This window comes from Drosophila sulfurigaster, chromosome 2L (assembly GCF_023558435.1).
Source record: "Drosophila sulfurigaster albostrigata strain 15112-1811.04 chromosome 2L, ASM2355843v2, whole genome shotgun sequence".
NCBI classification, from domain to species: domain Eukaryota; kingdom Metazoa; phylum Arthropoda; class Insecta; order Diptera; family Drosophilidae; genus Drosophila; species Drosophila sulfurigaster.
The window spans coordinates 14,061,544-14,087,663 of record NC_084881.1 but is presented as its reverse complement, the minus strand read 5'-3'; the positions used below and the strand labels follow the sequence as shown (position 1 = coordinate 14,087,663).

General features: G+C 43.2%; 9 protein-coding genes across 9 annotated transcripts; 6 read left to right on the top strand and 3 right to left on the bottom strand.

Annotated features, from left to right (window-relative positions):
- Nucleotides 1-383: 383 nt before the first annotated feature.
- LOC133850872 (leucine--tRNA ligase, cytoplasmic) lies at nt 384-4,607 on the bottom strand. The gene is made up of 6 exons (XM_062287114.1): nt 4,463-4,607; nt 3,470-4,305; nt 2,838-3,409; nt 2,315-2,773; nt 1,012-2,258; nt 384-950 (listed from the first exon to the last, which is right to left on the bottom strand). The coding sequence occupies exons 1-6, from the start codon at nt 4,463-4,465 to the stop codon at nt 513-515; spliced, it is 3,555 nt and encodes a 1,184-aa protein (XP_062143098.1). The 5' UTR covers nt 4,466-4,607; the 3' UTR covers nt 384-512.
- Nucleotides 4,608-4,620: 13 nt separating this feature from the next.
- On the top strand, nt 4,621-5,812 carry LOC133850876 (GTP-binding nuclear protein Ran-like). Its single transcript, XM_062287119.1, has 2 exons — nt 4,621-4,712; nt 4,765-5,812. Exon 2 carries the CDS (start codon nt 4,950-4,952, stop codon nt 5,598-5,600), a length of 651 nt encoding a protein of 216 aa, XP_062143103.1. The 5' UTR covers nt 4,621-4,712; nt 4,765-4,949; the 3' UTR covers nt 5,601-5,812.
- Nucleotides 5,813-6,020: 208 nt separating this feature from the next.
- LOC133850874 (PAT complex subunit CCDC47) lies at nt 6,021-7,828 on the top strand. Its single transcript, XM_062287116.1, has 3 exons — nt 6,021-6,979; nt 7,042-7,389; nt 7,460-7,828. Exons 1-3 carry the CDS (start codon nt 6,125-6,127, stop codon nt 7,697-7,699), a joined length of 1,443 nt encoding a protein of 480 aa, XP_062143100.1. The 5' UTR covers nt 6,021-6,124; the 3' UTR covers nt 7,700-7,828.
- Nucleotides 7,829-8,062: 234 nt separating this feature from the next.
- On the bottom strand, nt 8,063-10,501 carry LOC133850873 (kinesin-1 heavy chain). The gene is made up of 2 exons (XM_062287115.1): nt 9,033-10,501; nt 8,063-8,974 (listed from the first exon to the last, which is right to left on the bottom strand). The coding sequence occupies exons 1-2, from the start codon at nt 10,205-10,207 to the stop codon at nt 8,113-8,115; spliced, it is 2,037 nt and encodes a 678-aa protein (XP_062143099.1). The 5' UTR covers nt 10,208-10,501; the 3' UTR covers nt 8,063-8,112.
- A 611-nt stretch (nt 10,502-11,112) lies between these two features.
- LOC133843124 (desmoplakin-B) lies at nt 11,113-13,540 on the top strand. The gene has a single exon (XM_062276547.1). The coding sequence runs from the start codon at nt 11,226-11,228 to the stop codon at nt 13,239-13,241; it is 2,016 nt and encodes a 671-aa protein (XP_062132531.1). The 5' UTR covers nt 11,113-11,225; the 3' UTR covers nt 13,242-13,540.
- Nucleotides 13,541-14,812: 1,272 nt separating this feature from the next.
- On the top strand, nt 14,813-17,712 carry LOC133841478 (uncharacterized). Its single transcript, XM_062274002.1, has 2 exons — nt 14,813-16,870; nt 17,542-17,712. The coding sequence occupies exon 1, from the start codon at nt 14,897-14,899 to the stop codon at nt 16,841-16,843; it is 1,947 nt and encodes a 648-aa protein (XP_062129986.1). The 5' UTR covers nt 14,813-14,896; the 3' UTR covers nt 16,844-16,870; nt 17,542-17,712.
- Nucleotides 17,646-20,374, bottom strand: LOC133841469 (protein Spindly). The gene is made up of 6 exons (XM_062273990.1): nt 19,759-20,374; nt 19,538-19,703; nt 19,265-19,480; nt 19,061-19,202; nt 18,790-18,888; nt 17,646-18,722 (listed from the first exon to the last, which is right to left on the bottom strand). The coding sequence occupies exons 1-6, from the start codon at nt 20,284-20,286 to the stop codon at nt 17,738-17,740; spliced, it is 2,136 nt and encodes a 711-aa protein (XP_062129974.1). The 5' UTR covers nt 20,287-20,374; the 3' UTR covers nt 17,646-17,737.
- Nucleotides 20,375-20,524: 150 nt separating this feature from the next.
- LOC133841487 (uncharacterized) lies at nt 20,525-21,563 on the top strand. Its single transcript, XM_062274014.1, is given in 4 exon segments — nt 20,525-20,876; nt 20,878-20,963; nt 21,026-21,096; nt 21,149-21,563. Coding segments are annotated over 4 exon segments (729 nt in total). The 5' UTR covers nt 20,525-20,598; the 3' UTR covers nt 21,443-21,563.
- A 356-nt stretch (nt 21,564-21,919) lies between these two features.
- LOC133843616 (intraflagellar transport protein 57 homolog) lies at nt 21,920-25,739 on the top strand. Its single transcript, XM_062277250.1, has 3 exons — nt 21,920-22,270; nt 22,330-23,089; nt 24,615-25,739. Exons 1-3 carry the CDS (start codon nt 21,977-21,979, stop codon nt 24,758-24,760), a joined length of 1,200 nt encoding a protein of 399 aa, XP_062133234.1. The 5' UTR covers nt 21,920-21,976; the 3' UTR covers nt 24,761-25,739.
- The last annotated feature ends 381 nt before the right edge of the window (nt 25,740-26,120 follow it).

Genomic DNA, 26,120 nt, shown 5'->3' with positions numbered 1-26,120 from the left:
AATTTTAAGTATTTAACGAAAATAAAAAGCATTTTGTGGTGATGAAATATTGCTGTTTAAATGAGCTAGCGATTGATTATTGTGAGATGTAATTGCTTTTGAGTAAATCGTTTTGCAAACACTTTAATTAAAAATTATATTTTTTAACTTCTTCAATTATTGGTAAATATATGTCTATTATATCCCCGAATCAACATATCAATTATATTGAATACTTATTTCTGTTAATTACGTTTACCAAAATTTCATTGGAAAAAAAACTCTATGCTTACCGTTCTTTTTACCATTCTTAAAATTGCGCAGCTAAGTCAATGTACTTCTCCTTAAAAAGAGTATATTCAATCGAAATGGGTCAAGAGTACTTAACATAGTTCTAGGAGAAATTGAAACTTCCATGTGTTGTCGTATATTAAGATAAACTTTTATAGCCAACAATTATTTTACAATGTGTCACACATTTTTCGATTTAAGAATAAATTACTAAGATGCTGAGGGAAGCCGTGATGTTTTATCTATTCAACCACATAGATCAGTTGACGTCCTACTTCAGTCAATTTGCCAGCCAGCTGAACGCTCACTCGTTTCGCGTCCACGTCGAGTACGAAATCACCATCGGTAAGCAGTGTCTTGCCGGTTTTATAGTCCTGGAAGTTGGGCATCTTGCGTGGACCCAGAGTTGGATCCTCGTAGCGCCAAAGTTTCAGAGTTGACACTTCGGCCTTCAGGCCAATGATTTTAGCGAGCTTCTCGCGTAGCGACTGCACTGTGTCACCCTCGGAGACGATAGTGTTCACTTGGAACAGCGAGGAGCGCTCTATGGGATTGGTCAATTCGACACTGACATGAGGTGCAACGCTGAAGGCAATGAACGGCGAACCAGGGCGCACTTCCTCGCGTGTCTTCTCGGGCGCCGAGGGATCATCAGTATACTTGATTTCCAGGTTGTCCAACTGAAAGAATATTTGCTTGATTAAGTACAATGTAAAAAGAGAGATTAACAACTTCACTTACATCCAGCGTGTTCTTCAGATACTCTAGATTGCTGAGCAGCACCTGACGCTCATCGAACTCCAGAGTGACAGCCAATGCAGCCACACCCTTGCCGCCCGTCTCTACCTTCTCGCGTATCATTTGCGCGAAGGGCATCACACGCTTCATGAACTTCTTCAGCTCGGCCTTCTGTTGCAGCGTGGCTGCAATGACTTTGTTATCGGGGAGCGTCTTTGTTTCCTTGTTGTACAACTCGCGCATGGTGTCCAGCACACAGCATTGCCAGGGAGGATACGTCTTAGCCACCCAGATCAAACCACGATTTGGCTTCGCTGTCTGCGCATCCACAGCCTTCTCCTTGCCACCCTTGCCCTTGACCTGCAGTAAATTCTTGAGGTTGAGACGGAACGAGTGAGCTGCTTCCATCAGATACTCGGAGCACATGATGTCCTGCTCATTGATGTCGCCCACCTCGGGCCAACGGGCGTGCACAACCGACTCCTTGTTACCCAGCAGTCCCCACACATGCTCAGCCATGTGCGGGCAAATAGGAGCCACCAGCAATGCCTGACGTCGTATAAACTCGAGCACCAGCTCCTCATGCATGCCCTGAGCGCCACTGAGTTCACGGTACTTGTCACGCGCCAGCTGCAATTCATAGAAGCCGCTACGCAGGGCCTCCTTGAACAGCATGCGACGGTAGTTTTCATCCGTCTGCTGTGTCTTCAGATTCAGCTCGCTGAGGAACACCTTATCGTTGAAGGTCTTCTCAGCGCCACGTCGCAGAGTGGAGCGCGTGGCCAGCATCTCCTTGACCCACTCGATAAAGGTATACAGACGCAGAATACCCGCATCGGCAGTGCTCTCCACAAAGTTAGCATCCTCCACGCTGTCGCCAGCATCAGCCAAACACAGACGCATGCCATCCGCTGAGAACTTATCAACAGCCTCGTGCAATGTTAGGAAATTGCCATCAGACTTGGACATCTTGGCTGAATTGAGCAGCAGATGGCCATTGACACGCATTCCCTTGGGCCACTTTGTTTCATCATTGGGCCAAATGGCGGCGTGATTGTACAGGCAGAAAGTCAAATGATTATTTATCAGATCCTTTCCAGAGACGCGCAAATCCATGGGATACCAGTACTCGAATTCGCGACGCATCACAGCCAAATGTTCCGGCTTGATGGCAGACTTCTTAGGCAGAGGCGTCTCCTTAAAGAAGATATAATCCCAGATTTCCGGCGTCACATCAGCGGGTTTAATGCCTAGAAAGGAGTAAATTAGTTAATGAATACCAATTAAAATACAAAATTTCACGTACCAAATGGACCCGATTTCTCGCCACGGAAAGTGCCTCCTTGCAGCAGATGCGACACCGTGTAGAAAGCCATGTAAATAGTTGAGTCCGAGAGGGATTCAATGAGCCACTGCTCATCCCAAGGCAGCTTAGTACCCAGTCCGTAAGTGCGCGAGCATGCGTACTCATGCAGCCAATTCAGACAAGCCTCAAAGTTATTGCGTGCCTCCTCGTGGAACGTCTCCATGTCATTCAGTATTTTGAATGCCTGTCCTTGCCACTCAGGTTCACCATAGTTAAGATACCATTGATTGCACAGCGCAACCACGCATTCATCAGCAGAGCGTGATATGATGGTCTTCTCAGGCTCATAGTAAATGTCAGCCTCTTTGGCGTCTGTTAGACGCTTTTGCAAGTCCTTCTTTATGTCCTGAATCTTACGACCCGTGAACTCACCAACCAGCATAACGCCATCATAGAAACCTAATCAAAAAAAAAAAGAATTGTTACAAAATAAAAAGTATATTCAAAAGTTATTTTTACGTACTCTTCAAGTAACAAAGTTCCTTAGCTTCGGCCAGCTTTTCTTTGTCATTTTGCGATTGGATTTTAAGCGTATCATAAGCATGCACAGCACTCAGCTTGCCCAGCGTAGGCACATCAATGATAGGTATGGGCGCATAAGGCAACACCATCTCATCGGTCAGTCCATACTTTTGACGGAATGCCTCCTTCTTCTGCAGATCCACAAGAGCGGCATAATCATCCGGCGAATCGGATGGCACCGAGGTCACAACACCCGTGCCCTTATCCTCCTTAATGCTCAGCATGGGCAGCGTATAAATGATTTTGTGCTGAGTCAGCGGCGCCGACAGCTGCACGCCCAACAGTTCTTGACCCGTGACTTCGGCGAGCACTACAACGTTGCCTTCTTCAGCCGTAAAACCCTGGTAGGTCATGTTACGTGCGGCGCGTCGTGTGCTGATCCACACCTCATTGTCGCGTGTGGTCTGCCAGGCAATATACTTGATGTCCGGATGCAGCCAACAATTGGTTTGTCCATACATCGTCTCTGGACGCAGTGTGGCCGCCACAAAGTAAATGGGCTGCTTAATGGAACTATAAACAAATCAAGTTAATGTACTAGCCATACAAATAATACAAAATTGCACTAATTACCTCAATGCCTTTGGCGTCTGCAGGACCTTCATTTTAATGAGTGTGTACTCTTGTGGTCCCACACCTTCGCCTGAGGAGCGATCATGATCCATGCAGGGTTGTCCATCCTTGGGCGAATAGATGGTATAACGTTTGCCATACATAATCTTACCGCGCTGCTTCAAATGATTGAATTGCCAGCGAACAAATGAATCAAAGTAGGGATTAGCATCAGTGGTGATGAAAGTGCGACGCCAATCGACATGGACACCAATGCGCTTCATATCCTGCACCGCCAGCGGTGGAAAGTAGTTCAGCCAATGCTCGGCATTGGCGAATTCTTTGATCTCCTCATCCTTAAGTCCCAGACTATACATAATCTGCCATTGATACTTGGCCGAGCCGGTCTTGGCAACAGCTTTGCTCTTCTTGCCCTTCGACTTATCCTTGGGCACCTCAGACTGAGTCTCTACTACAGCGGGCGCTTCCTCCTGTACATCAGGAAACTTGGGCGGATAGCCAAATTGTTCGATTTCACGAGCCAATTTATCGGCACATGCCTTAATGGGCATTCCCGTGCAATGGAAGCCAAAAGGCCACAGGACGCGACGTCCCTTGAGGCGATGGTAGCGCGTTGCAAACTCTGCCTTCGACATGGAGAATGTGTGACCCAAGTGCAGCCGTCCATTCATATACGGAAACGGAAATGTGACGAAGAACTTCTCAGACTGTCGCTTCTTGGGCGCCGTTGGTGCATCCGTTTCATGCACATGTTCGCTTTCCCAACGCTGTTGTACTTCGCGTTCGATCTTCTGCAGATATTCCACCTTAAAGGTGCCTTTGCGTTCCACATTCGCCTTGAATGAGTAATTTGAAATGCACATCAAATGCATACAAAAATTGCATCAGTCAAAAATTATACATATGTATTTCTTGCGTAAAATATGTTTTTGCCGGCGAGTGTGAGATAAAAATATTACCACACCGGCATTTACAAAGAGTTTGTTCGCTTACCATTTTGCACTGTTTGTCTGCGCAATAGACAGCAAATTCACTTAATATGCACTAAATATCTTTGAAATCAACAAATTGCCAAAATGCAACGTGTTTACTTCTTAGCAGCGGCGGTAAAAAGGTTGCTGTCAGCATGTATATCGATTGTACTTGCTCATTGTTATCGATGCTGACGAGTACTTTATGTTTCGATGCCTTCATTTGATGACCTTTTAAATAAACGCACGATCTAAGGAAGCTAGTGTTTTTTGTAAGCATTGTTGAATATAATATTTTTAAATCTAAAAGTGTTTTTTTTTCAGTATTTGTGCTGTTGAGCGAGCGGAACATTTAGTTAACTGGTGTACATTTTGCCAATTGTTCGAAACGAGAAGCAAACCCCATCCTCGAAACGAAGAAAGTGCAAGCCTCGAAAGTGCAAAAAAAAGCGCGCAACTTGCTCTGTAGTACAGTGTTCAACTAGAAGCCAGCAATAATAACAACAAAGATGGCCCAGGATCAACAGGATATGCCCACATTCAAGTGCGTGCTCGTTGGTGATGGAGGCACTGGCAAAACGACATTCGTTAAACGCCACATGACTGGTGAATTCGAGAAGAAATATGTTGCCACATTGGGTGTGGAGGTGCATCCATTGATCTTTCATACCAATCGCGGCGCAATTCGTTTCAACGTTTGGGATACGGCCGGACAGGAGAAGTTTGGCGGACTACGCGATGGCTATTACATTCAGGGACAGTGCGCTGTCATCATGTTCGATGTAACTTCGCGTGTCACTTACAAAAATGTTCCTAACTGGCACAGAGATTTGGTGCGTGTATGTGAGAATATCCCCATTGTTCTCTGTGGCAACAAAGTGGACATTAAGGATCGAAAAGTCAAGGCCAAAAGCATTGTGTTCCACCGAAAGAAAAACTTGCAGTACTACGACATCTCTGCTAAATCGAACTACAATTTCGAGAAACCATTCCTTTGGCTGGCCCGTAAGCTGGTTGGCGATCCCAATCTCGAGTTTGTGGCAATGCCAGCGCTGCTGCCACCAGAGGTCAAAATGGATAAGGACTGGCAGATTCAAATCGAACGCGATTTGCAAGAGGCGCAGGCAACCGCCTTGCCAGATGAGGACGAAGACCTATAAGCATAGTTAATAACAAAGTAAACATCAAGAAAAAGAAAAAAAAAAACGAACTGAAAAAAATTTTTGTGAAATCAACAAATTGCGAAATGGCAACTTGTTTACTTCTTGGCAGCGGCGGTAAAAATTTGGCTGACAGCATGTATATCGATTATATTTATTCAACCTTATCGATGCATGGAAGTTCTTTAAATTTATAAACAAACGACACGATATGACAATTTGTTGCATTATATTGACTGCGTTTAAATAAAAATAAAATAAAATCGCAAATGAATAATTTATACTAAATAAAATCGCAAAAACGATTGCTTTGCAACTGTTCTGTAGCAGTTGTGCAACCGTTTCTCAACTGTTTTGCACTTTATGTTCCGATTGCTGATTTTCTTTAAATATCGCTTTGTTAATCGATAATTTGCAGTCCAATTAACCTAATTTTTTTTCTTATTAGGTGAAAAGTTTTAGATTTAGGTTAATATTAGCTGAATTATATTATTTTTTTGAGTATTAATTGTAACAAACAAATTATGAGGCCAGTGTTTGCCTTTCTGTTGCTGGGCCTCCTGTGTGCCTGTCAACTAAACCACGCAAACGTTAACCCGGAGTCCGAAGATGATATTGACAATGATTTTGCCGAGTTCGACGATGACTTTGTGGAAGCCAGCTACGACAACTCGGCCACAGCCGAAAATGCCGACTCATCAAAGGGTGTACCTGGTGGCTCGGTAAGCAAGGAAAATGTGGACGCACCTATTAAGCGCACAGTCAATAACAATGACGACGACGATGACGATGGTCTTGTGGAGAACGACGATGAATTCGAGCATTTCCAAGATGAGGAAGAGTTTGAGGGTTACGATGCGGGCGACACCATGGAACCGCCCATTGATCAGAAGACAGAACCCAAGCTAAAGATTCCCAATATACCATTGCATTTCCGCACTCACTGGGATTCCTATTGGATGGAAATGATTATGGTTGCCGGTCTCTTGGCCTACTTTGCCAACTTCTTTGCGGGCAAGGCAAAGAATGCCCGTCTCGCGCAGCTCTGGTTCAGCACACACAAAGCGCTGTTGGATGAGAATTTTGCATTGGTCGGTGACGATGGCAAGGTGGAAAATGAGAATCCCGGCCTGATCAAAGAGAGCGAAAGTCTATACACGCTTTGGTGCTCTGGTCGCACTTGCTGTGAGGGCATGTTGGTGGAGCTGAAGATGATCAAGCGTCAGGACTTGGTGTCTCTAGTTGCGGGTTTGATGCGTCCACAATTGGATCAGGCTCACATCAAAATCGAATTGTCACGTGGACTAATGGATGCATTCGTATTTGCAGTGGGTAGCAAGAAGACGATCACCAAGGTATTCAAGGAATACACAGATTTGGTAAGACCCTCCAACACTATTCATAATTTCTCCTAATATTTTGACTTTGTCTCTTTTGACAGACTAAGTTCTGTAGTTTAGTTGCCAAGCCTGAGGAGCGCTACAATGTGCCCAGCGGCTTTGGAGTGCTCTCCGAAATACCGGAGGCCACATCCGCCATACTCGAGTCACGTGTTATTACCGCACTTAACAAATACCAAAGCTATATCGATTACCTGCACATTTCGGATCAGTTCAGCGGCCAAGTACAACAGGAGGAGGGAAGCACGCTGAAGCAACCGGAGACAAAGGCTGTGCTGTTAGCCGGCTTCAATTTACCCAAACATGCCCAAATGGAGACCATTAAGCCCTTGTTATTGTTGATCTTTTATCTAATGGAACGTTTGAAGACTTACCGCATGTCCAAGGAGGTAAAACATTTCATTATCTTTATCTTTACCCTCCATTATCTAAAACACATCTTATCTGTTTTGTTTCTAGGGTAAAGCCAAAGCAGATAAGAATCGCTTGCGTGTGGAGGAGGAGTTCCTTAAGAGTACCCACGCTGCTCGCGCCGAGGCAGCGGCTCAGCGACGCGAAGACAAGCGCAAGCAGGAGAAGGAACGCGTGCTCGCCGAGGATGATCCAGAGAAGCAACGCCGCTGGGAGCTGAAGGAACAGAAGCGACAAGCTAAAAAGAATGCACCCAAAATGAAGCGTTTGGCCGTAAAATCTTTGTAGTTTTTGTCACAACTCCTGTGCCATTTGTTCGCGCTCATCCTTAGTACTATGTATTTTGTAGTTGGTTATTCCTTAAATGCCACACACGTTAAAGCAATAAAGTATTTGTATCCTAATGAGCGCCAAAAACATAAAAATGAATCGATTTCGTTATTTAATGGCCATGAAATTATAGAGAATTGCATAATTCTCTCAATTTTAAAATATTAATCCAAAAGGCCAATTAAAAATCGATTCGCCTGGCAATAGATTGAATGAATGATTAAACCATTTCGCAATATTGGAGTTTGAGTAGCTATAATTGTCATATTTTAAATTAGTTTCTATCTTTGGCTAAGCGCCTGGGCTATTTAGTTTTGGGAGTGGGTTTGGGATTGATTTTATTTGATTAACAACAGATTAAGGGACTTTCTCTAACACTTGACAGGGAAACAATTCTCATTGGACACATAGGCAATATGGTTGCGAAGCGTTTTGATCTGCTTCTGCGCCGCATCGAAGCTGTACGAGAGCGTGTTGAGCTGGCCCTGCATCTCACGAATGACAGCCTCGCGATCATTGACCGATAACGAGGCTGTGGCACGACATTGAGCCAGCTCCTTTTCGAGGCGATTGATGTGCTCTTGTTGCTGAGCCTTTATCATCTCGGCACGCTCCTTGGTGCCAGCAATAATCTTGGCTGACTCTGTGCGCAGCGTGTCCAGGTCATCCTGCGTCGTCTTCAGTTGCTCGCAGAAGAGATCACGTTGACGCAATAGCTCCTCGATTTCGGTGCGCGCTTGAGATAGATCCAGCTGGCATTGAGCCAGCTGTGGACTCAGATCGGCCACAGGATTCTCCATCTGTATTTTGCAGGATTTCAACTCTTTGCAGACAACAACTAGTTTGCTCTGCAGATCATCCTTCTCCTTGCATACTTGTGCCAGCTTCAGCTGTTCGTTCTCTAGCAGCTTGGGGAAATGCAACAACTCATTGAGCTTTTCCTGAAATTTGGAGCGTATCTCCTTGACCTCAGTGTTAATCTGCTGCTCGATGCGTTTGTTGTTCATGTTGAGCTTCTCCAGCGAGACGCACTGCTCCTCGACCTTCTGCTGCGCCAACATATACTTGTTGCGATAGTCCTCCAGCTGCTGTGACTGCTCCTTCATGATGCACTTAAACTCCAGCTGCTCCTCCTTAAGCTCATTGACGCGAGCGCGAAGCAAATTGAGCTCGGCAGCATCCGCATCGGAGGCCCCCTTCATTGGCCCGCAGCTGCCAGCGAAGCCCTTCATACTGCAGGACAGAAATTCCATTTAGGAAAATAATTCTTTATTTTTTTGCTACCACTTACCGTTGCTCCAGCTCCTTCATCTGGCAATCCTTGCGCTGATATTGCGTCAGCAAACGCGTATAGTTCTCCTTCATCTTCTCGTACTTGTCCGCCTTGGTGTTCCGCTTGCCACCACCAATGACCAGAGGATCGGGATCCTCTGGACAAGGATGTCTTCCAGAGTCAGCTCCACCTCCACCCCCACAATCCTCATCATCATCATCGTCGCCAGCGCCACAAACTTGCGCCGACTCCCGACGACTGACCTCATGGAGCAGCTTCTTCACAGAGGTCTGCATGTTTACAATGCGCTTCTTGAGCTTGTCTAGCGAATCGCTCTTGCCACACGGACCACTGGGCGGCCCACAGGGCGGTGGAGGTGGGCAGCTGGGTTCAGGCGGACACGGGCGCGATCGCTTCGAGGAGCGTGTTGGCTGCGGCGGTGGCACACCACAACTGCTGCTGCTGGTCTCGTCGCAAGGCGACTTGTTGCATGGTCCCGGGCTGCAGACTTGCTTGGGCTTCGATGATTTGGATGCCATAATGGCGCAGGCAATTTCCTGCATCATTTTCATGTCCTCGGGACAGGCGCCCTTCATCTTTTGCATGGCCTTGCTGAGCGCCTTTATCAAGCGATCCTCTTGCCCCTCCACCTGGCCACAGCTAGAACCGCCACCAGCTTCCTCGCTGCAATCGTCGGCCGTGGCACCGCTACCGCCGCCCAGGCCACCACCCGTCAAGGGCGCTCCGCAGGGACCCACGCAATAGGGCGAAATGTTGTCGTCGTCCACGGTGGTTGTCATCGTTAGCTCACGATAATGACGATGGGATCCGAAGTTCTGCAGCTGCACAGCTCGATTCATCATTGTGTGCAACTTGATGTTCTCCTGTTCCATGCAGATGCGCAGTCGCTTGATTTCACGCAGCTCATTACGTGTCTTACAGGGTTTACCACACATGTCCATCACCTGAGCCTTGATGTCCTGTATGATCTTGTTCTGGCAATCGATCTCCTTGATCAGCGCCAAGTACTCCATGTACATACGCTTCTGCTCGGGATCATCGGACGATTCGCCGAGACGGGAGAATAGATCCTCATCTTGTCCCTCCTCCAGGCCGCCCTCATCCATGCCGCCCGTGGCAATGTCCTCCTCCTCATAGTCTTGCTCCTCAGCACCACCCTCTGCATCTCCCATCTTGCTGCTTAGTTGTTAATCTCACGGATTTATTCTTAAAATATCTTTATAACGTATTCTACAGCAATTCCTTAACGTCTCTTAACTTTATCGATTCTTATTAATTGACTTGATCGTTGAATGCTTGGTTTGATTTCTTTGAATGTTTCGGTTGTTTTTTGGATTTGTCTAAATCGTAACCCCAATCACTTGTAATTTTAAGCGCATAATATGGAAATTTTGCATAAATTCTGAAATGAATTACTATAAAATTTTAAGGTTGTTGTGTTGTTTTTTTAAACGACTAAAATGAACTGATATATTTCCGTTATACTTTTCTGTTGCTCCACACGCGACACACATATCGATCGCCTACTATGATTCCAATCATTTCCCAACCATCCCATTCCATTCCCCCCACCCAAAATTATTTGGAAACTATCCGGAGATCGCTTGCTTTAAGCTCTGTCGAACAAACTGTAATGAATCTTTAGACTATGTTTACTATTATTTTTAGATTCGATAAATTTGGATCTTGTATAGTATAAATTGACAGATTGGGTTTCATTATTAACTTAATCAGACCCTGTAGCTGGCATTAATCAAAATATAATTTATTATATGTACTCATGGATATTTAACAAGCAAACATATATTAAAATTATTTTTACTCATACTATTCAAATTGTTTAATATTTAAGATGTATTTCTTAACCATACTTCTTTTGCTATATTTGAAGTGCTACCATTGTAAATTGTAATTGAAATCAGCTGAATTTATAATAAGCTTCTATGACCACTTCCTCCACATTTTCCTATACTATTTAACTTCTTTTTTCGAACTCGCAAGTCCGGCCGTCTCTCACACTTTTAGCAGCTATTCTCGATGGCTAAGTAGGCCTATAGAAAAAATTCGGATAAAACACTTTCGAATTGTTCCAAGGTAGAAGTAATTATTTTTGGTAAACGCATATGAAAGTATCCTTTTAAAAATTTTCTGTTAACAGTAAGTAAGAAAGAAAAAGCAAAATTCTTGTAAATGATAATTCCGGCCATTAACGAACCGAATCCCACCAAATTGACGACGACGACGACCAACGATCCGTCTCTGGAGACGGGTCATGCCCAAAACGACTCAATGGCCAGGCATCAGGACATCAATGCGGACAATCCGAGTGCCGTAACTGTGAAGCCCATGGTCAAGAAGCAGAGCTACAACAATCTGCAGCAATGTCAGGCGGCAGTTCTCAGCACCATCAATAGCAAGGCCGGAGCACCGGCAACCAGCAATGAAACTACGTCAGGCGACGACGAGGATGATGAAGAGTTGACACTCAGCGAGGGTGAACCGTTTGGCTCCCAAGAGGATGAGGATGACATGGGCAGCCGCATCAATAAGCATGGCGACGAAATTGGCTCGAAACTAAAGCTCGAGCTCAGCAAGTACAAGCAGGAGCTGCATGAGTACAACGAGACCACCAAGGATCTGGAAAAGAAGTACATGAAGATCAACCTTGAGCTGACCGAAATGCAGCAGAAACACCACAAATTCGTGCATCTGCATGACTCCAATGCCGAGCTGGAGCTGCGATCGGCTGGCGTTGATGGAGTGGAGGAGCATGATCAACTGAGCTATGTCACCTCCAACACCAGCATGACCAGCTCGGATTTGCGGCACAAGAACGCCAAGATCTTCGGCATCAACAGCAACTGCAACAGCAACAGCAGCAGCTTTATGACAGTATTGGAGGCGCCCAGCAACGCAGCGCTACTGCTCGAGACATCCGGCAAGAAGCGCCCAAAGTCGTCTAAGCTGCGTCGCAATCTAGCTGCCCAGGTGGACGTGGAGTATAGGCCACATATTGTGGGTGCACTGACCAAGCGGCAGACGCGACAGGGACGTGGCGGCATTAGAACGGCGCAGGACTTGCTGGAGGAACAGGAGAACGAGCCATCCATCAAGGAGATGTATTGCGTGCTCAAGGATGTGATCAATACGAGCAAGGAGCATGGCAAATACAGCACCTATGATCGCAATCGGGAGCGACATCGCGAGAGGGGACGAGAAAGAGACCGAGATCAAGAGAGCGGAGGAGGAGATTACACACAATTGTATACGACCATCAAGGATCTGAAGAGCGAGCAGCAACAGTATCGCAACATCATCAGGCAGCAGCAGGAACGCATTTCGGATTATCACACACGTTGCGTCAAGGCGCAGGACATTATGAAGACGCAGAAGCATGAGATCGACAAGCTGCAGGTGAACAACAAACAGCTCGAGTCGAGCATCTATCTGGACATTGACACGCTGCGTTCCAAGATCGACAGCAAGCTGAAGAGCGTGGCGAAGTTGCCGCACATGATGCGCGAAGAACACTCCAAATACGAGAAGGTGATGCGTGAGAATTGCCTGATGGCCGAGAAACTGCACGAGCTGCAAAAGGAGGCGAATTTGCTCAAGGCCAAGATCGATGAGCTGGGTAAGCGTAAGCTGATCACGGTGAATCGCCTGAAGGCCGCCGAACGTGATCTGAAGATTTTCAAGAACTACAATGCATCGCTGAAAACGGAGAAGCGTCGCATGGCCGATGAGCTGCAGACCATGAAGGAGCAATTGGATTCGCTGCAAGCGGCCAGTAAACGGCAGCTCACACGGCATCGCGAGCAGACGGAGAAACAGCGTCGGGAGCTGCAGAAACGCATCTATGACCTCGAACTAAAGCTCAGTCGCAGTCAGAACTCCACGTCCAGTTTGATTCAGGAACGTGACAGTCTAATTGCCGAGCTGCAGACCCAGCTGCACACGTTGGTGCACAATTTCGAGGTGTCCCAGAAGCACATTCGAGTTCTGCGTCGTCATATCTATTCGATGACCTCGGGTGGCGGCAGTTCATCGGTGATGCCTTCGTCCAGTAGTCATCGTCGCAGTCCCAGCGAATCGAATATGGTGCGTGCCAATCAATTGATCAGCCAACATCAGGTTCACGGTCAACCCAGCGTTAGTGCCTCACGTCTCAGCAGTCCACGCATGCTGAAGACCAGATCTTCCTGAGATCTGAGATCTCAGATCTGTTCTATTCAGCGATTCAGGCAACTTGACAATACGGCCAAAAGGCTTCAGCATATATTGCATCATCTTGTTTATGTCATTAGATGATGATTATTATATTTGCTTGATTGCCGCGGGGCCATATCATCAAGTTGCCTGGAAGTCATCTGAAGTGTTGACTGCGTGGCAAAACTGTTTCGACTTCAATATCTTTCATGGAATTGTGATTGTGTGTACATTTTTGCATTTTAGTCTATTATAAATTGTGTAAATACCGAATAAAGTTTATTATAATTTTGAAATTTTGAATTATTGAAATTTGAACTTGAATTGAATTGAATTAAATTTAAACTAATATAAAATTTAAATATAAATAAATATAATATGTATGTATCTAATAATAAACATTTTTAAATTTTAAATTAATATATATAGTTAGGAATTTGAAGGTAACTTGAAGGTAACTTAAAATTAATCACATTTAATTATTCAATAGTTTTAATAGCAAATAATTGGAACATCAAAAAATGTATTATTCATTTCATTTTAGCATAGTATTATTTTTTTCTACTTTTAAATGAATGTTTATTACTTGGAATTAATTCCATCATGCCTTTGAAAAGTGTTAAATTCTTTAAATGAGAACCGACTGATTCATAAAAATGGATTTATTTATTGAGAGAACTGAAAAATTCTGCTAAAGTTCAATTTTGTAAATTTTTCTACAAAGGGAATTACTTTCGTAAAATACACAATAAATATTTTTTGGAAACATAGAAAATCTGTTGAATTTTGCAGAATAACTTCTAGTCTATTTAATCATTTATACTAATATTTAGCAAGTATAATAATAACCAGAGATCATCACGAACTCGAGTGCTTTCCAAATATAGTACAAATACGAAATCATATTGTTTAATGATGATATTTATAATAAGCTGGCGCCCTACGTCAAGGCCTTGGCTATAAATAGTAGAACGCAAAAGACTTCTTAGGGTTCATTCGAAGATCGCAAAACAAGTGAGTGCCAATGAGCTGACCAAACTTTGGAGTGCTCCGATGGTGAATATACTCATTTGTGATTTGTGTAAACAATTGAACACACAGCTGATGCCAAATATATGCATAAATATTAATATATATGTATGTATATCACACATACAGTAAACATATTCCACACGGGCATCTGAGTGGGATTCGGGCGAAAAAGTGATGATGCTTAGAGGAAGAGTGTAGACGGACAGACGGAGTGGACAGTGGGGAGGAACATTGTTGACAGCTGTGCAAGAAGTGCGCAGCGTGGAGCACTTGGAATAGGAAGTGAGTGAATAAGAGAGAGAGAGAGTGCGTCCAAGAGACTCTCTCCCCATGGGCTAAATATAACAGAAACACTGAGTATTGAAAATTCTAAAACTGAGAAAATCATGTTTTCAATATGAGGGGGCGGCAGTCAGCGGGGGGCTGCGGTGCTCGCCAAAAGGTGTGTGTTTTGCCTTTTAATTATTTTTTGCTCTCATCGGTCGCTTTTCAGCAATTTCCCTCAATGTGAGGGCCGCACACTCTCACACGCAGTTGATTTTTCGCACGCGACCCGAGCAAACGCTTTGCGGCGGTTTTTTTTTATTCAATTTTGATTTTTCGGATTTGGATACGCTTCAATGAGCAAGTGGTATGCCAGCAAGCGGATGACGTACTGGCTCGCCATCGCTTTGACTCTTGCAGTGCACGTGCTAGCGGTTGCTCCTGTTGAGGGGGAGGAGACAGAGGCGGAGACGGAGACGAAAGAGGAGGCTTGCCTCATACGTGCCACACTCTATGTGACGCCACGCGAACTGCGTCAGCCGCAGGACTTCGGACTACCTCTGGACATCAACTGCAACAACGTTAGCAGCAATCAGACATCGAGCTTTGATCTCTCGTCGCAACGCGTGGCCGGCAAGCTGCATGTGCTGCTCAATGGCAGCCAGACGCCGCCACTGAACGTCTCCAGCTATGGCCTGGAGTATCTCGACAACTGTCGCCAGCTGCAGAGTCTAGAGATTGAGCATTTCGTTGGCGATGCCAGTCTGCAATTGAGCTGTGCTGGACAGCAACTACAAAACTTGAGTGCGCTATCCTTGAGCCACAACGAGCTGGGAACACTGAGCGCAAACAGTTTTGAGTTATTGCCACAGCTGGAGCAGCTGCGCATCGAGCAGAATTCCTTGCGGCTGCTAGAGCCTTTCACAAGCTGTGAGCACCTGCTTAAATTGAGTATACGACAGGAGCGCCAGCTGGCATTGCGTCAAAGCGATGTCCTAGAACAGCTGCCACGTCTGCAGCACTTGGAGTTGATTCAACTTAAACTTATAACTGCAGAGCTGCTGGAGACGCTGCCAGGTGATCTGCAGGAGCTGCGTGTGCAACAGACGCCAATTGAACCGCCACAACTCAGCATTAACAATGGCAGCGCACAGCTGATCAACTTGACTTTGGTGCAGTGTCAATTGAACGCATTTAAACTGCAGCTGGAACCGGAGGAGTCGCAGTTACTGCAACTCAATCTCAGCGGCAATGTGTTGAGACAACTGCAGTTGGCCAGTGCGTCACTCATCAGCCTCGATCTCAGTGCCAACCAGTTGAGCAGCCTGAATAGCAGCTGGTTCGCTCAGTTGCCACGTCTGCAAACTTTGCAAATGCGATCGAATCGTTTGCACAGCATTTCGCTGCAACAGCTACTGCAGCTGGCGCCGCTTAGCCTGCTCCATTTGGACTTGAGCTCAAATCTGCTGCTGCGGCTGCTGGACACGCAGCATGCACGTTGGGATCAGACACGACAGCTGCGCATGCGCATCGACGACAATCCCTGGAGCTGCCAATGGCTCTTGAGCTTCTCGCATGCGCGCCCCGAGTTGTTTCGCCTCTTCACCTATGCCAAATACATTTCCCAGATCAATGTGAATGGCTTGAGTTGTCGCCCGCAGCTGGAGGAGGAATTGATTGAGTCGAATGCAGACATTGCTGCAAATCACACCAAACAGTTGGATGAGCAGGCCCAGCGTCATGCTCATCTAAATGTCTCCAGTCACACGGTGCTCTATGGCAATCCCATTCAGCAGTCGCATAGCCAACGCTCCGAGGCTCTGATCATCGTCTTCATGCTGCCGCTGGGCATTGCGCTGCTCTTCCTGCTGCTCTATTTGTATCTGCACTGCGAACGTCTCTTCCACTGGTCGTATTACTCCAATGGCATGGGCTGCTTTGGTGGCAACAAATCGGCACGCGGTCAGCGCTTTGTGGATCACATTGATATCGTCCGTTATCCGGTGGCCAATGGCAGCACTTGCGCCGAGCTGGAAACGCAGCCCGATGGCTATGAGACGCCTCTAAGCAATGCTGCTTCGATTTGCAATTGTGGTGGCCATCGGCAATCGACCTGCTCGAGAACCCATCACGTCACCTATGAAACAATGCCCACCGAACTGCCCTATCAGCTGTATGCCGAGATCAAAGAGCAGGTCGATGCACCAGAAGAGGCGGACCAGACACTCGCTGACACGCCGGGCTCAACGGCGCCCATCTATGACCACTTGTCGTACGAGGAGGAGAAGCCACTGGAGGTTTAAGAGGCGTCGTTGAAGTAACAATAATAGGTAAGAGTGGGAATCAAATTAAATAACACTCTTAAATATTTGTTAATACAATTATTTTTATTTTTGGAATTAATTAGCTAACTGTATTTTCTTTTCATGGTTTTTGTTTTATTACTTACACATATTTATTGCATCTATTGGAAGTTTTCGCTATTTAAAAACGGTTGCAGACTTTTTCTGCTCATTAAGCATTGATAAAGAAATTCTAAAGCATGTACAAATAGCAAAATTTATGATACGAATTGAATTTATTTTTTTTTAGATATCAAAAAATTTAACTTTTCTTAATCATTTCGAATTAAATTTTTAGTTTTTTTTTTTAAATTGTTTTAGTTAATCTCTTGTAAAGCTCATATAAATATTATATAAAGTTTATATGAAATTGTGATAGGTACAATCAAATTTAATAATGGTTCGTTAATCAACTTAGTTAAAGATTTACGCATATTTTTGTATACAATATTATTTGAATTTTGAGTAATTTATGTGAGAATTGTTTTTAGAGTAAATATGCTTTCAAAATAAATCAGCAGTTAAAGAAAGACAAGTTAAGAAAATAATAGCTTAATCAAGTTATATGAAATTTACAATTGCCTCTACTCACATTAAAATTGGTAGCAATTCTTAAACTAAGCAAACATTCCTATCTAAATAATTTCATTGTCTTTCAGGTTAACTCTAAAGAAGCATGGCAACTGCAAATCCTAATTATATTGTGTATAATTTCATTAGGCATCTCCTCTTTGCTTGGCAAGAATTATTCAGTTTGTACGTCTTGTTGTTCGGTGTGTAATTTATTTCTAAGTTTTAAATCTAATTAAAAATCAATTTTTGTATCTTCATGCAAACAGTATTCAACTTGAAACATTATTTTAGGGACAAGCCCGAGTTTCTGGGCGCGACAACAATGCGACGAATAATATTTTGAGATTTCTTCAGAGGTTTAATGTCCTTACCACCAGGTTGTTCGTTTTCCTTGCGACTCTCAACCGGACTACAGACATCTGGACTCAGATTGTGTACTATGGGTTCACTACTGCTGAACTCCACATTCTTTTGATTATCCTCAGCAAATAAATCGCGCTTCTTGGACATTATAGAACGCACATTGCTGTTGGTGACCTCCTGTATAGGCGACTTTTCCGCTGAGCTAATTTTCATGCTCCCTGGAGTTGTCTTCCGCAGTGGTTTGCCTTCAATTTGAACGTCTCCTTTGATTTTAACTGGCGTGCCCTTGCGGTTTGGTTTAGCTGGTGAGTTTAAGGGCTCCTCATCCTCTGATAATTCTGTTTTGATCTGAGCAAATTTGATGGGTGTTCCCTTGCGATTGGGTTTAGCAGCCACAAGCAGCTCAGCTGTCTGCTCCTCGGACATCAGCTCACAATCAGCTTTAACTTTAATGAGTCCCAAGCGCGACTTTGAAACTATTGGAAGCTGCTCAACAGCTGTTGACTCCGCTGGCTCCATTTTGCACTGTATCTCCTGCTCCACAATTGTAGCTTGATCTTCGTTTAAGGACAATTCCTGTTTCACTTCTTTGGGCGTAATTGGAGTTGCCTCTTGTGGTTCAATTTTCAGTGGCGTATCCAAATTAATCACTTCAGTTGGAGTGGATAAAGGCGTTTTGAGTGGCGTCACCAAAGAAATGACTTCAGTAGCTGCTGTCGCAATTAAAGGACTCGAAGTGGCTGTGGGTAGCGCACTAACAATACGAGGTAACGCAGCCTTTAATTCCGCCTCCTTGATATCAAACTCCATGGCTTTTACTTGTTTGAAGGCAATCTTGTGCTCCGTTAGCAGATTTTCGCGATCGATTAGCACACAACGCGATTTAAGCGACTCAAAGCGCCAACTGCAAAAAAAAAAAGAAAACGAATATAATCAAGTGGAATAGTGAAAAATATTAATTGTTAACTCACCGCACCATTTCCTGCTGCACATTTCGCAGCTGCTCCTCGATTGTGGCCTTCTGGATGTGCATGCTATGCAGCTGGGTCTTCAGATCGTCCGTTTCGCGTCTAAATTGGAGGGGGAGGAATGATTGTTGTTTGTGAACTTAAACTAACTAACTAGTAATGTTTTTAAAACTCTAGACACGATCACAACAAGAACAAACTGTAGCCCGTAAAATCTAGCAAGTGATTGCAGCATTTTGTAATCACATGACTCAAACGTTCAGTCAATTCATACTTGCAGAATTCCAGCATTGAATCCAGCCAAGTGACGGACTTTTGGCTGGCCAAATCACGCAATCGCTCCTGCGACACGTTCAAATTACGCTCCAACTTCACGTTTTGCGCCATCAGCTGGCGAATGCGTTCATTCAGTTTATCTGTAATAAATACAATTACAGTTAGTTGAAAATTTTAAGTGAGTCGCTTATAGAAGACTAACTTTGATAGGTTTTATCTGCGCTACAGAAGATGGTGCTGCACGCCTGAAGTTCTGTGTGCATTGCAATGTTCTCCCGCTTCAAGCGATGTATTTCGTATTTGCTGTCATTGAATATCTTCTTCATGTCCAAATAGCTTTTCTTTTGGCTCGCCAGCAGGTGCTTCATCGCCTGTCGCTGATCATCGACTTCGGCGAACAAAGAGTTGCCCTTGCGATCTATTAGATATACAAAATTTAATTGACATTCAGTTGTATTATTTATCAGTTGCTCACCATTCTGTTCGGGCGCACTGGACAGCATGGCTATCTTGGCATTCGCTTCTACCAGCTGCTCCTGTGAGCTCTCCAACAGCTGCAGCTTCTCCTCTAGTTCATCGCGTTTACCACGCAAATTCTCCTCCATGCAACTCAGCTGATCCTTCAGTATTTCTATGGTTTTCTGTCGGATAATGTAATCTATAGAAAACTGCTGTTAAAATACTTGATTTACTTACTTCTTGCTCGGCTACAGCGAAAGTATTTTGCACTTTGACATCCTCGTATTCCGCCAACTTTTGAATTAGCTCCGCATTTTCTTGTTCCATAGCAGTCAAGCGATTGACAATCTCATCGTCTGCACTGTTGGCTTTGAGTGCTGTGCTTGATTCAAGATCCCGTACTGTGGCTTCCAGTTTGCTCTTGAGGCACTCCGTCTCCTCGGTCTTGGCATCGTGATCCTGCTGCAGAGTCTCGTGCTCCAATTGCAGATTGCGATATTTCCGGCGCAGTTCGTCCAGTTCCTGTTGTAGTCGCAACTCGTTATCGGGACAAACGACCTGCGCTTGTTGATTGTATTGCTCTAGCTCCTGAGTCAGATACTTTTCGGCCGCCAATGAAGTGTCCAGACTGCGTTTGAGTTCATGAATGCGCTGTGCATCGGCATCGCACCGTTCTTTCAGCTGCTCATGTCGTCCGTGTAGTAATTTATATTCTTCAATTATATCGTCTACGCTTAACGCACTCAAATCCAAGTTTTTATACATTTTTCGTCACACACAAACTGCGGTTCGCTCGTTGATCATGGGCGTCAGAAAAATTTTGAAAAAAGTGTGCAAAAGTGACGCTGTGCAAGAGTGTGGTAACACTGGCTTTTAGCCAGTGGCGGCATGTCGATAATTTTGCTCCTCACGAACTAGGTAGCCAGCCGGTCAGTTTGTACATTGCTGTATTTTAAATGCACAGTTTTTATATTTTGGTATTCTCAACGGCGTTAAAAAAATATTTTTTAAAAATCTTACTTTTGGTCACATTCTGAGCAGCCAAAACATTGGTGTTCTTAATTCTGTAAACAAACAATGTCTTTAAGAGAGGAAAAAAGAAAGAGGGCCAAGAATTTCTCACCAGAGGAAGAATTGGTGCTCACAATGCTGGCGGATGAAAAGAGAAATGTGCTGGGCCTCAGAAAATCGGATGCTATAACGTGGAGGCGGAAGATGCAAGCGTGGAAGGATGTTGCGGATTTACACTTCCAGCAAACGGGCGTACGCCGGGAATGGAAAGCACTGCGAGAGAAATATGTAAATATACGACGCCGATCGGAAGGGGAAACCAATTGGCAGTAATAAAACGCTTCGCTTATATAGTAGTCTAGAACCATCGATGGGAAGAGATGAAGCTCCAACGAGTATTATTAACAAGGCCTTGGAAAGCGATGCTTCCTGTAAGTAAAGTTGACTGTTACTATAGAAAATCTCAACTAAGTTTAATTTTATCTAATTACAGCTGAGATAGACAACGAAATGAGCTTCATGGAACAGGATGAATTACTAGCTGATACCACAGAAGTGCACAATGTAAGCACAGTTTAAAACTGACTGTAATTTTGACACAAATTATGATTTGCAGCCTGCTCGAGAGGAAGACCTGATTACCACAAGAACCGAGTGGCTTCCTGGAAATATAAACACACAGAGTTTGCCTAAATCCTGTAATCGCAATCTAGAGGAGGAGACCATAAACTTAATACGCTTACAGCAGGACTTCTTTCGAAGTAAAAACCAGCGGGCACAGGAAAAACATGATCTTGAAATGCGCAGAGAGAAATGGAAACTCGAGCAGGAAGTACAGGAGGGAAAGTTGCGAATAGAGATGATTGAACTGGAGATCATGGAAAAGAGAGCCAAACTTGATATGAAATAATGTTATTATATTTCTATTAAATAGTAGTATATTAATGTGTTCGATAAGCTCCTATGGTAGCTGACTTATATGAGTTTTTAATTGTAATTGAAAGAAAATAAAATACAATTGTTGAATTTAATTGGGAACAATTCAAATAAATATAAAATATTCAAATTTGAATTAACTGTTGCTTGAAATGATAACGCACATTTACAGAATAATGTCGATAGAATTTCGATTAATCGATATTCAGTTGAGATATGTGAGGAGCGCAGAGCAAAATGAGTGGCGCCATCTATTGAGTTTTTACACATGCGCGCCAAGTTTAAATTGAGTTCCAAATGTATGAAGTATGCAGTTAAATATATAAATTTACATATTTACGAGAAATGAAAATATTTAAATAATTTTAAAACACATCGCCATCATAACAGCTGATTCAAGAGCACATTCGTATGTTTGTTTTTAATGGTTGCTATGACAACTGATAAAGGGCAAAACAAAGTTTTATTGCAAGTTTTTTTACTGCACAAATTGTTCACAAACAATAAAATGCAAGAAGACACTGCAGAAAAGTTGCAGCAATTGCAAAATTTTCAATCCGATGATTTGCTGGAAAAGCTTAAGCTGCTCAATTATGAAAAGCACTTGCTGAGGGAATATAAATTGAAGCCTTTATCGCGGTTTTACTTTGTCAAGGCCACAAATCCCGGCGAGCAATTCTTTATGTTCACACTCATCTGCTGGTGGCTCTGCAAGAAACTGGGCAAGGACATGGAACGGCCACAGGAGTACGATGATCCCAACACGGTTATAGCCAAGATTATACAAATGCTGGAGGAGATTGTAAGTTGAGTTCATTCATTCATTCGTTACTCTTTAGCCTTGCGACAACGTCTTTGCAGGATGTTCCAGTGGATTTTGCACCCAATAAACTAATACGTGGCGCTGGACCCATTTGCCTCATGGTCCTGGACATTCTGGCCACGCAAGCCTTGAAGGTGACTAAGGTGAACTTTCAGCGGTTGCATATCGCACAGGAGGAGGAGTTTGTGGGCGACTACTTGGAGGACAATGCTGAGATTATATTGGAGAAGCTGGAGGACGAACAGAATGCCACAGCATTGAGTGATGACAGCGACATGGAGCTGGAGGCGCACAATTTCAAGCAACTCAATTGGCTAAATCGCCAAAAGCGCAACATGGGCGACATGGCAACAGATGAACAGAACCGTGATCTGAATGCTCGCCTCAGCGATCATCAGGAATGGCGTTTGGAGCTCGAACGTGTGCTGCAGCAGCTGAAGGTGTTTGTCAAGGCGGATGCTCGAGATTGGCGCACTCACATCAGCCAGATGGAGGCACTCAATGCGGGCATTGCCAATGTCTCGGAACCGACGCAGGCTCAGCTCAAGAAATTGCACAGCGAGTTCACATTCAGTCTGGAGAAGATCGAGAGCCGGGAGAAGCATTTGAACAACGAACTGCAGCAGCTCATACAACAGTACAAAGAGCTGTCCATTGAGCTATCCACAGTGCAGTATGCGCAGACACAGCTGCAGACCGATATGGAGAAACAGATGAATCAGCTGAGCGAGGTGATGGCCGAGCAGGAGCTCAAGAAGGAGGAAATGGAGCGACGTGGTCAAGTTATGTCCGATGGCAGTAAGTATTGGTGTAGGGGACTCTATAAAAATAGAAGGGCAGGTAGTTTTTTTATGATTTAGGTTGATTTAGGTAAAAGATCATATTATCATATTAGAATCGAAGTTTAGGTATTGTTTTTCTGTTTCAGATATTATTATTTTCATTTTTATATATATGCTTTAAAAGTGTCATTTTAAATAAGCAAAAGAATCAGAGAAGAATAATTGAAAAAAAAATTGTATATTTAAAACACATAATTATTATTTGAAATTGTAGAGCTATAGCAAAGTAAATCAACTTATAACAAGTAAGAAAGCTACAGTCGAGTGTACTCGACTTTGAGATACCCGCTACCCATTTTGAATAAAAGCAATATATTTTGCGGTATTATTCTCAAAATACACAGAATATACTGCAAAAATACTAAAAATGTACCAAATGATATATTTGGTATATCGATATAGCACCACATTCAAGATATACCATAGACGGCAAAATATACCATATTGTCAGCCAAAGCAAATTAGATCCCTAGTAAGTTGGCGTTTTTGCCCATACAAAAGTATTTCTTTAATAACTTCGACAATTTTTGATCGCAACCAAATTTTCAGGAATAATAACTACTATGGCCATTATTGTATATTCCAAAACTCGCAACTGTAGCTTTAAAAATACGCTTGTTATTCGATTTTTTTGATTTGCGGGGGCGGAAGTGGGCGTGGGAAAAATTTGAAACAAACTTGATCTGCGTGCAAGCATAGATGCTGTCGAAAAAAATTATAGCTCTATCTTTTATAGTCTCTGAGATCTAGGTGTTCATACGGACAGACGGACATGGCTAGATCGTCTCGGCTGTTGATCAAGAATATATATACTTTATAGGATTGGAGATGCCTCCTTCTACCTGTTACATACATTTCCTGCCGGCACAAAGTTATAATACCCTTCTACCCTATGGGTAGCGGGTATAAAACCTTATAAAAATGTAAATATTAACAGAATAACTTTAAATGACTGAAGTATTTTCCGTTGGAAATTCAGAAAGAAATCCTCAATTCAAATTTGAGCATGTTTTATGCTTTTAATTTAATAAAATATCTTTAATGAAGAAATACCTTTGAAAAGAATTTTGATTTAAGGCTAATATCAATAATTACACTTTACTTCAAAAGTTAACAAGATTTGCTGTAGTTGTCATATGCATAGAATGCGAACAGAAGTTCATTAGTAAACTGCAAACAAACTGATCACAATATTGTTTTATGTGTGAATCAGAGCACAACACATTGCATTTTATCATATTATTGTTGCAACTGTTGGGATGACGCAAAATATATAAACAAAACAAGTTGCAAGTTGCAGTTTGAGGGGAATTCCCCAACATCTGTTGTGGGTGGTGATTGATATTAGGTGCTAAAAGACTCTTGTGATTCAGACCTTAAGTAACTCTAGAATTACTTTTTTGATTACAATTCAATTTCCAATTCATTCTTAGTCATTCTTCAATTAAACTCTTTTTTATTCACCCCCCTTCTTGTAACAGGTTCCGTGCAGCAGATCAAGAAGGCGATCGTGAAGCTAAAGGATGACATTGCGCAGCTGAATCTGGAGGTGGCGCTTCTTGTGCATGCCTACGATCAGGACACAGTGCGTCAAACGCTCGGCGTGCTCGATCAGCCAAACAACTGAATAACTGATAACGAGAGGGGGCAATAAAAAAAAACTAAAAATACCCGTTTACCACAATTTGAAATAGACTATTCTTATGTAGATTTAGCATATGCATGCGATCTCTTAGCCCGGGCATTTTTCACACTTGGCCATGGGTGCGTGATCGATGCTGATCGTAATCAGATCATCGTTGGCAGACCACCGGCGTTGACCGCGCCCCCTTCCCCCTGCCACGTTCGCTGTCGCTGTCGTTGTCGATTTGTTTGGTTTTGATTGTCGAACCTGAACTGATAATAGTTTCGTAATTGGTTGCTAAGCCAATAGGGCGGTCAATTATCACCTCAATGTTATCTGCAACTTACACACACACACAACGCGTGTCCTGCGCTGATCAGATAAGCAATATGTTGCCTGGATCACGTACATAAGAAGAGCCGCCAAAGAACTACCACATCTCCTAACCAAACCAAAGCAAACCAAACCAATCCACTCCAAACGCAAACCAAAAACTCGAAAACTCAAAAACCCAAAACTCAAAACCAAAGCAAACCTATGACGAAACCGCGAAACCTCGTACCCCTCGAGGTGTTATTACCCGCTACCCACTACTCGTTGTCCTCCGTCTCCTTTCTTCTCCCTCTCTCTAACTCTCTCTCTGTCTCTATCTTTCTTTGCCTGTTGCGCACGCGCAAACACTTTGTTTGCCCACTTGGCCTGGCTTATCAGCCCAATTCCCAATTGCCAGGTTTCTCTTCCTTGTATTCCTGCTGCTGCTCCTTCTGCTGCTGCTGCACAACTTGTTGAGATTTTCGCTGCGGCCTGCCAAAGGTGCTAAAAGGTTTTCCCAAAAATTGAAATTGAAATGCAGCAGCACTAACACTAGCTATGGAAAATTCTATGCACACGCTTGGGTTTTTCCACTAAGCCCTTCAAAACTAACCTTATGTTTAACACACTTTACTTTCAAGTAAGTTAATTGATGAACAAAAAACTATGAATTAAATTTCACTCATTTTATGCATTAAGTATTAAATACAAAACTAAAATTGTTAAAAATTAAATTTGAAATTTTTTGAATAATATATATTCACTTTTAGGTAAGCTAATTGATAAACATAATAAATATTTTTTTTTTTTCATTTCTATATTTCCAGAATTTAATAAAATTTAAAAACTGATATTTCCTCAAATTAAATTTATAAGTTTTGTAATAAAAATACAAACAGCATTTATGAAATTAAATAAATTTAAAAAACTATTATTATTATTATTATTCATAGTTGAATTTATAATTTATTAAAATAACTAAACTGTTCAAAATTACTTTAACAAAATTATACCAAATTTATAAAGTTAAATTTGTAAATATCCATAAATT

Excerpts from the sequence above, each read along its gene's own strand:
- LOC133850874 (XM_062287116.1), top strand. The coding sequence starts at position 6,125 with ATGAGGCCAGTGTTTGCCTTTCTGTTGCTGGGCCTCCTGTGTGCCTGT. Across the intron at positions 6,980-7,041 it reads TCAAGGAATACACAGATTTG|ACTAAGTTCTGTAGTTTAGT; the intron begins GTAAGACCCTCC and ends CTCTTTTGACAG. Across the intron at positions 7,390-7,459 it reads CTTACCGCATGTCCAAGGAG|GGTAAAGCCAAAGCAGATAA; the intron begins GTAAAACATTTC and ends TTTTGTTTCTAG.
- LOC133850876 (XM_062287119.1), top strand. The coding sequence starts at position 4,950 with ATGGCCCAGGATCAACAGGATATGCCCACATTCAAGTGCGTGCTCGTT.
- LOC133841469 (XM_062273990.1), bottom strand. The coding sequence starts at position 20,286 with ATGTATAAAAACTTGGATTTGAGTGCGTTAAGCGTAGACGATATAATT. Across the intron at positions 19,481-19,537 it reads CAGTGCGCCCGAACAGAATG|ATCGCAAGGGCAACTCTTTG; the intron begins GTGAGCAACTGA and ends TATATCTAATAG. Across the intron at positions 18,889-19,060 it reads TCAATGCTGGAATTCTGCAA|ACGCGAAACGGACGATCTGA; the intron begins GTATGAATTGAC and ends CCTCCAATTTAG.
- LOC133850872 (XM_062287114.1), bottom strand. Across the intron at positions 2,259-2,314 it reads CGAGAAATCGGGTCCATTTG|GCATTAAACCCGCTGATGTG; the intron begins GTACGTGAAATT and ends ACTCCTTTCTAG. Across the intron at positions 951-1,011 it reads ATCTGAAGAACACGCTGGAT|TTGGACAACCTGGAAATCAA; the intron begins GTAAGTGAAGTT and ends ATATTCTTTCAG.
- LOC133843616 (XM_062277250.1), top strand. The coding sequence starts at position 21,977 with ATGCAAGAAGACACTGCAGAAAAGTTGCAGCAATTGCAAAATTTTCAA. Across the intron at positions 22,271-22,329 it reads TACAAATGCTGGAGGAGATT|GATGTTCCAGTGGATTTTGC; the intron begins GTAAGTTGAGTT and ends ACGTCTTTGCAG. Across the intron at positions 23,090-24,614 it reads TCAAGTTATGTCCGATGGCA|GTTCCGTGCAGCAGATCAAG; the intron begins GTAAGTATTGGT and ends TTCTTGTAACAG.
- LOC133850873 (XM_062287115.1), bottom strand. The coding sequence starts at position 10,207 with ATGGGAGATGCAGAGGGTGGTGCTGAGGAGCAAGACTATGAGGAGGAG. Across the intron at positions 8,975-9,032 it reads ATGAAGGAGCTGGAGCAACG|TATGAAGGGCTTCGCTGGCA; the intron begins GTAAGTGGTAGC and ends TCTGTCCTGCAG.
- LOC133841478 (XM_062274002.1), top strand. The coding sequence starts at position 14,897 with ATGAGCAAGTGGTATGCCAGCAAGCGGATGACGTACTGGCTCGCCATC.
- LOC133843124 (XM_062276547.1), top strand. The coding sequence starts at position 11,226 with ATGATAATTCCGGCCATTAACGAACCGAATCCCACCAAATTGACGACG.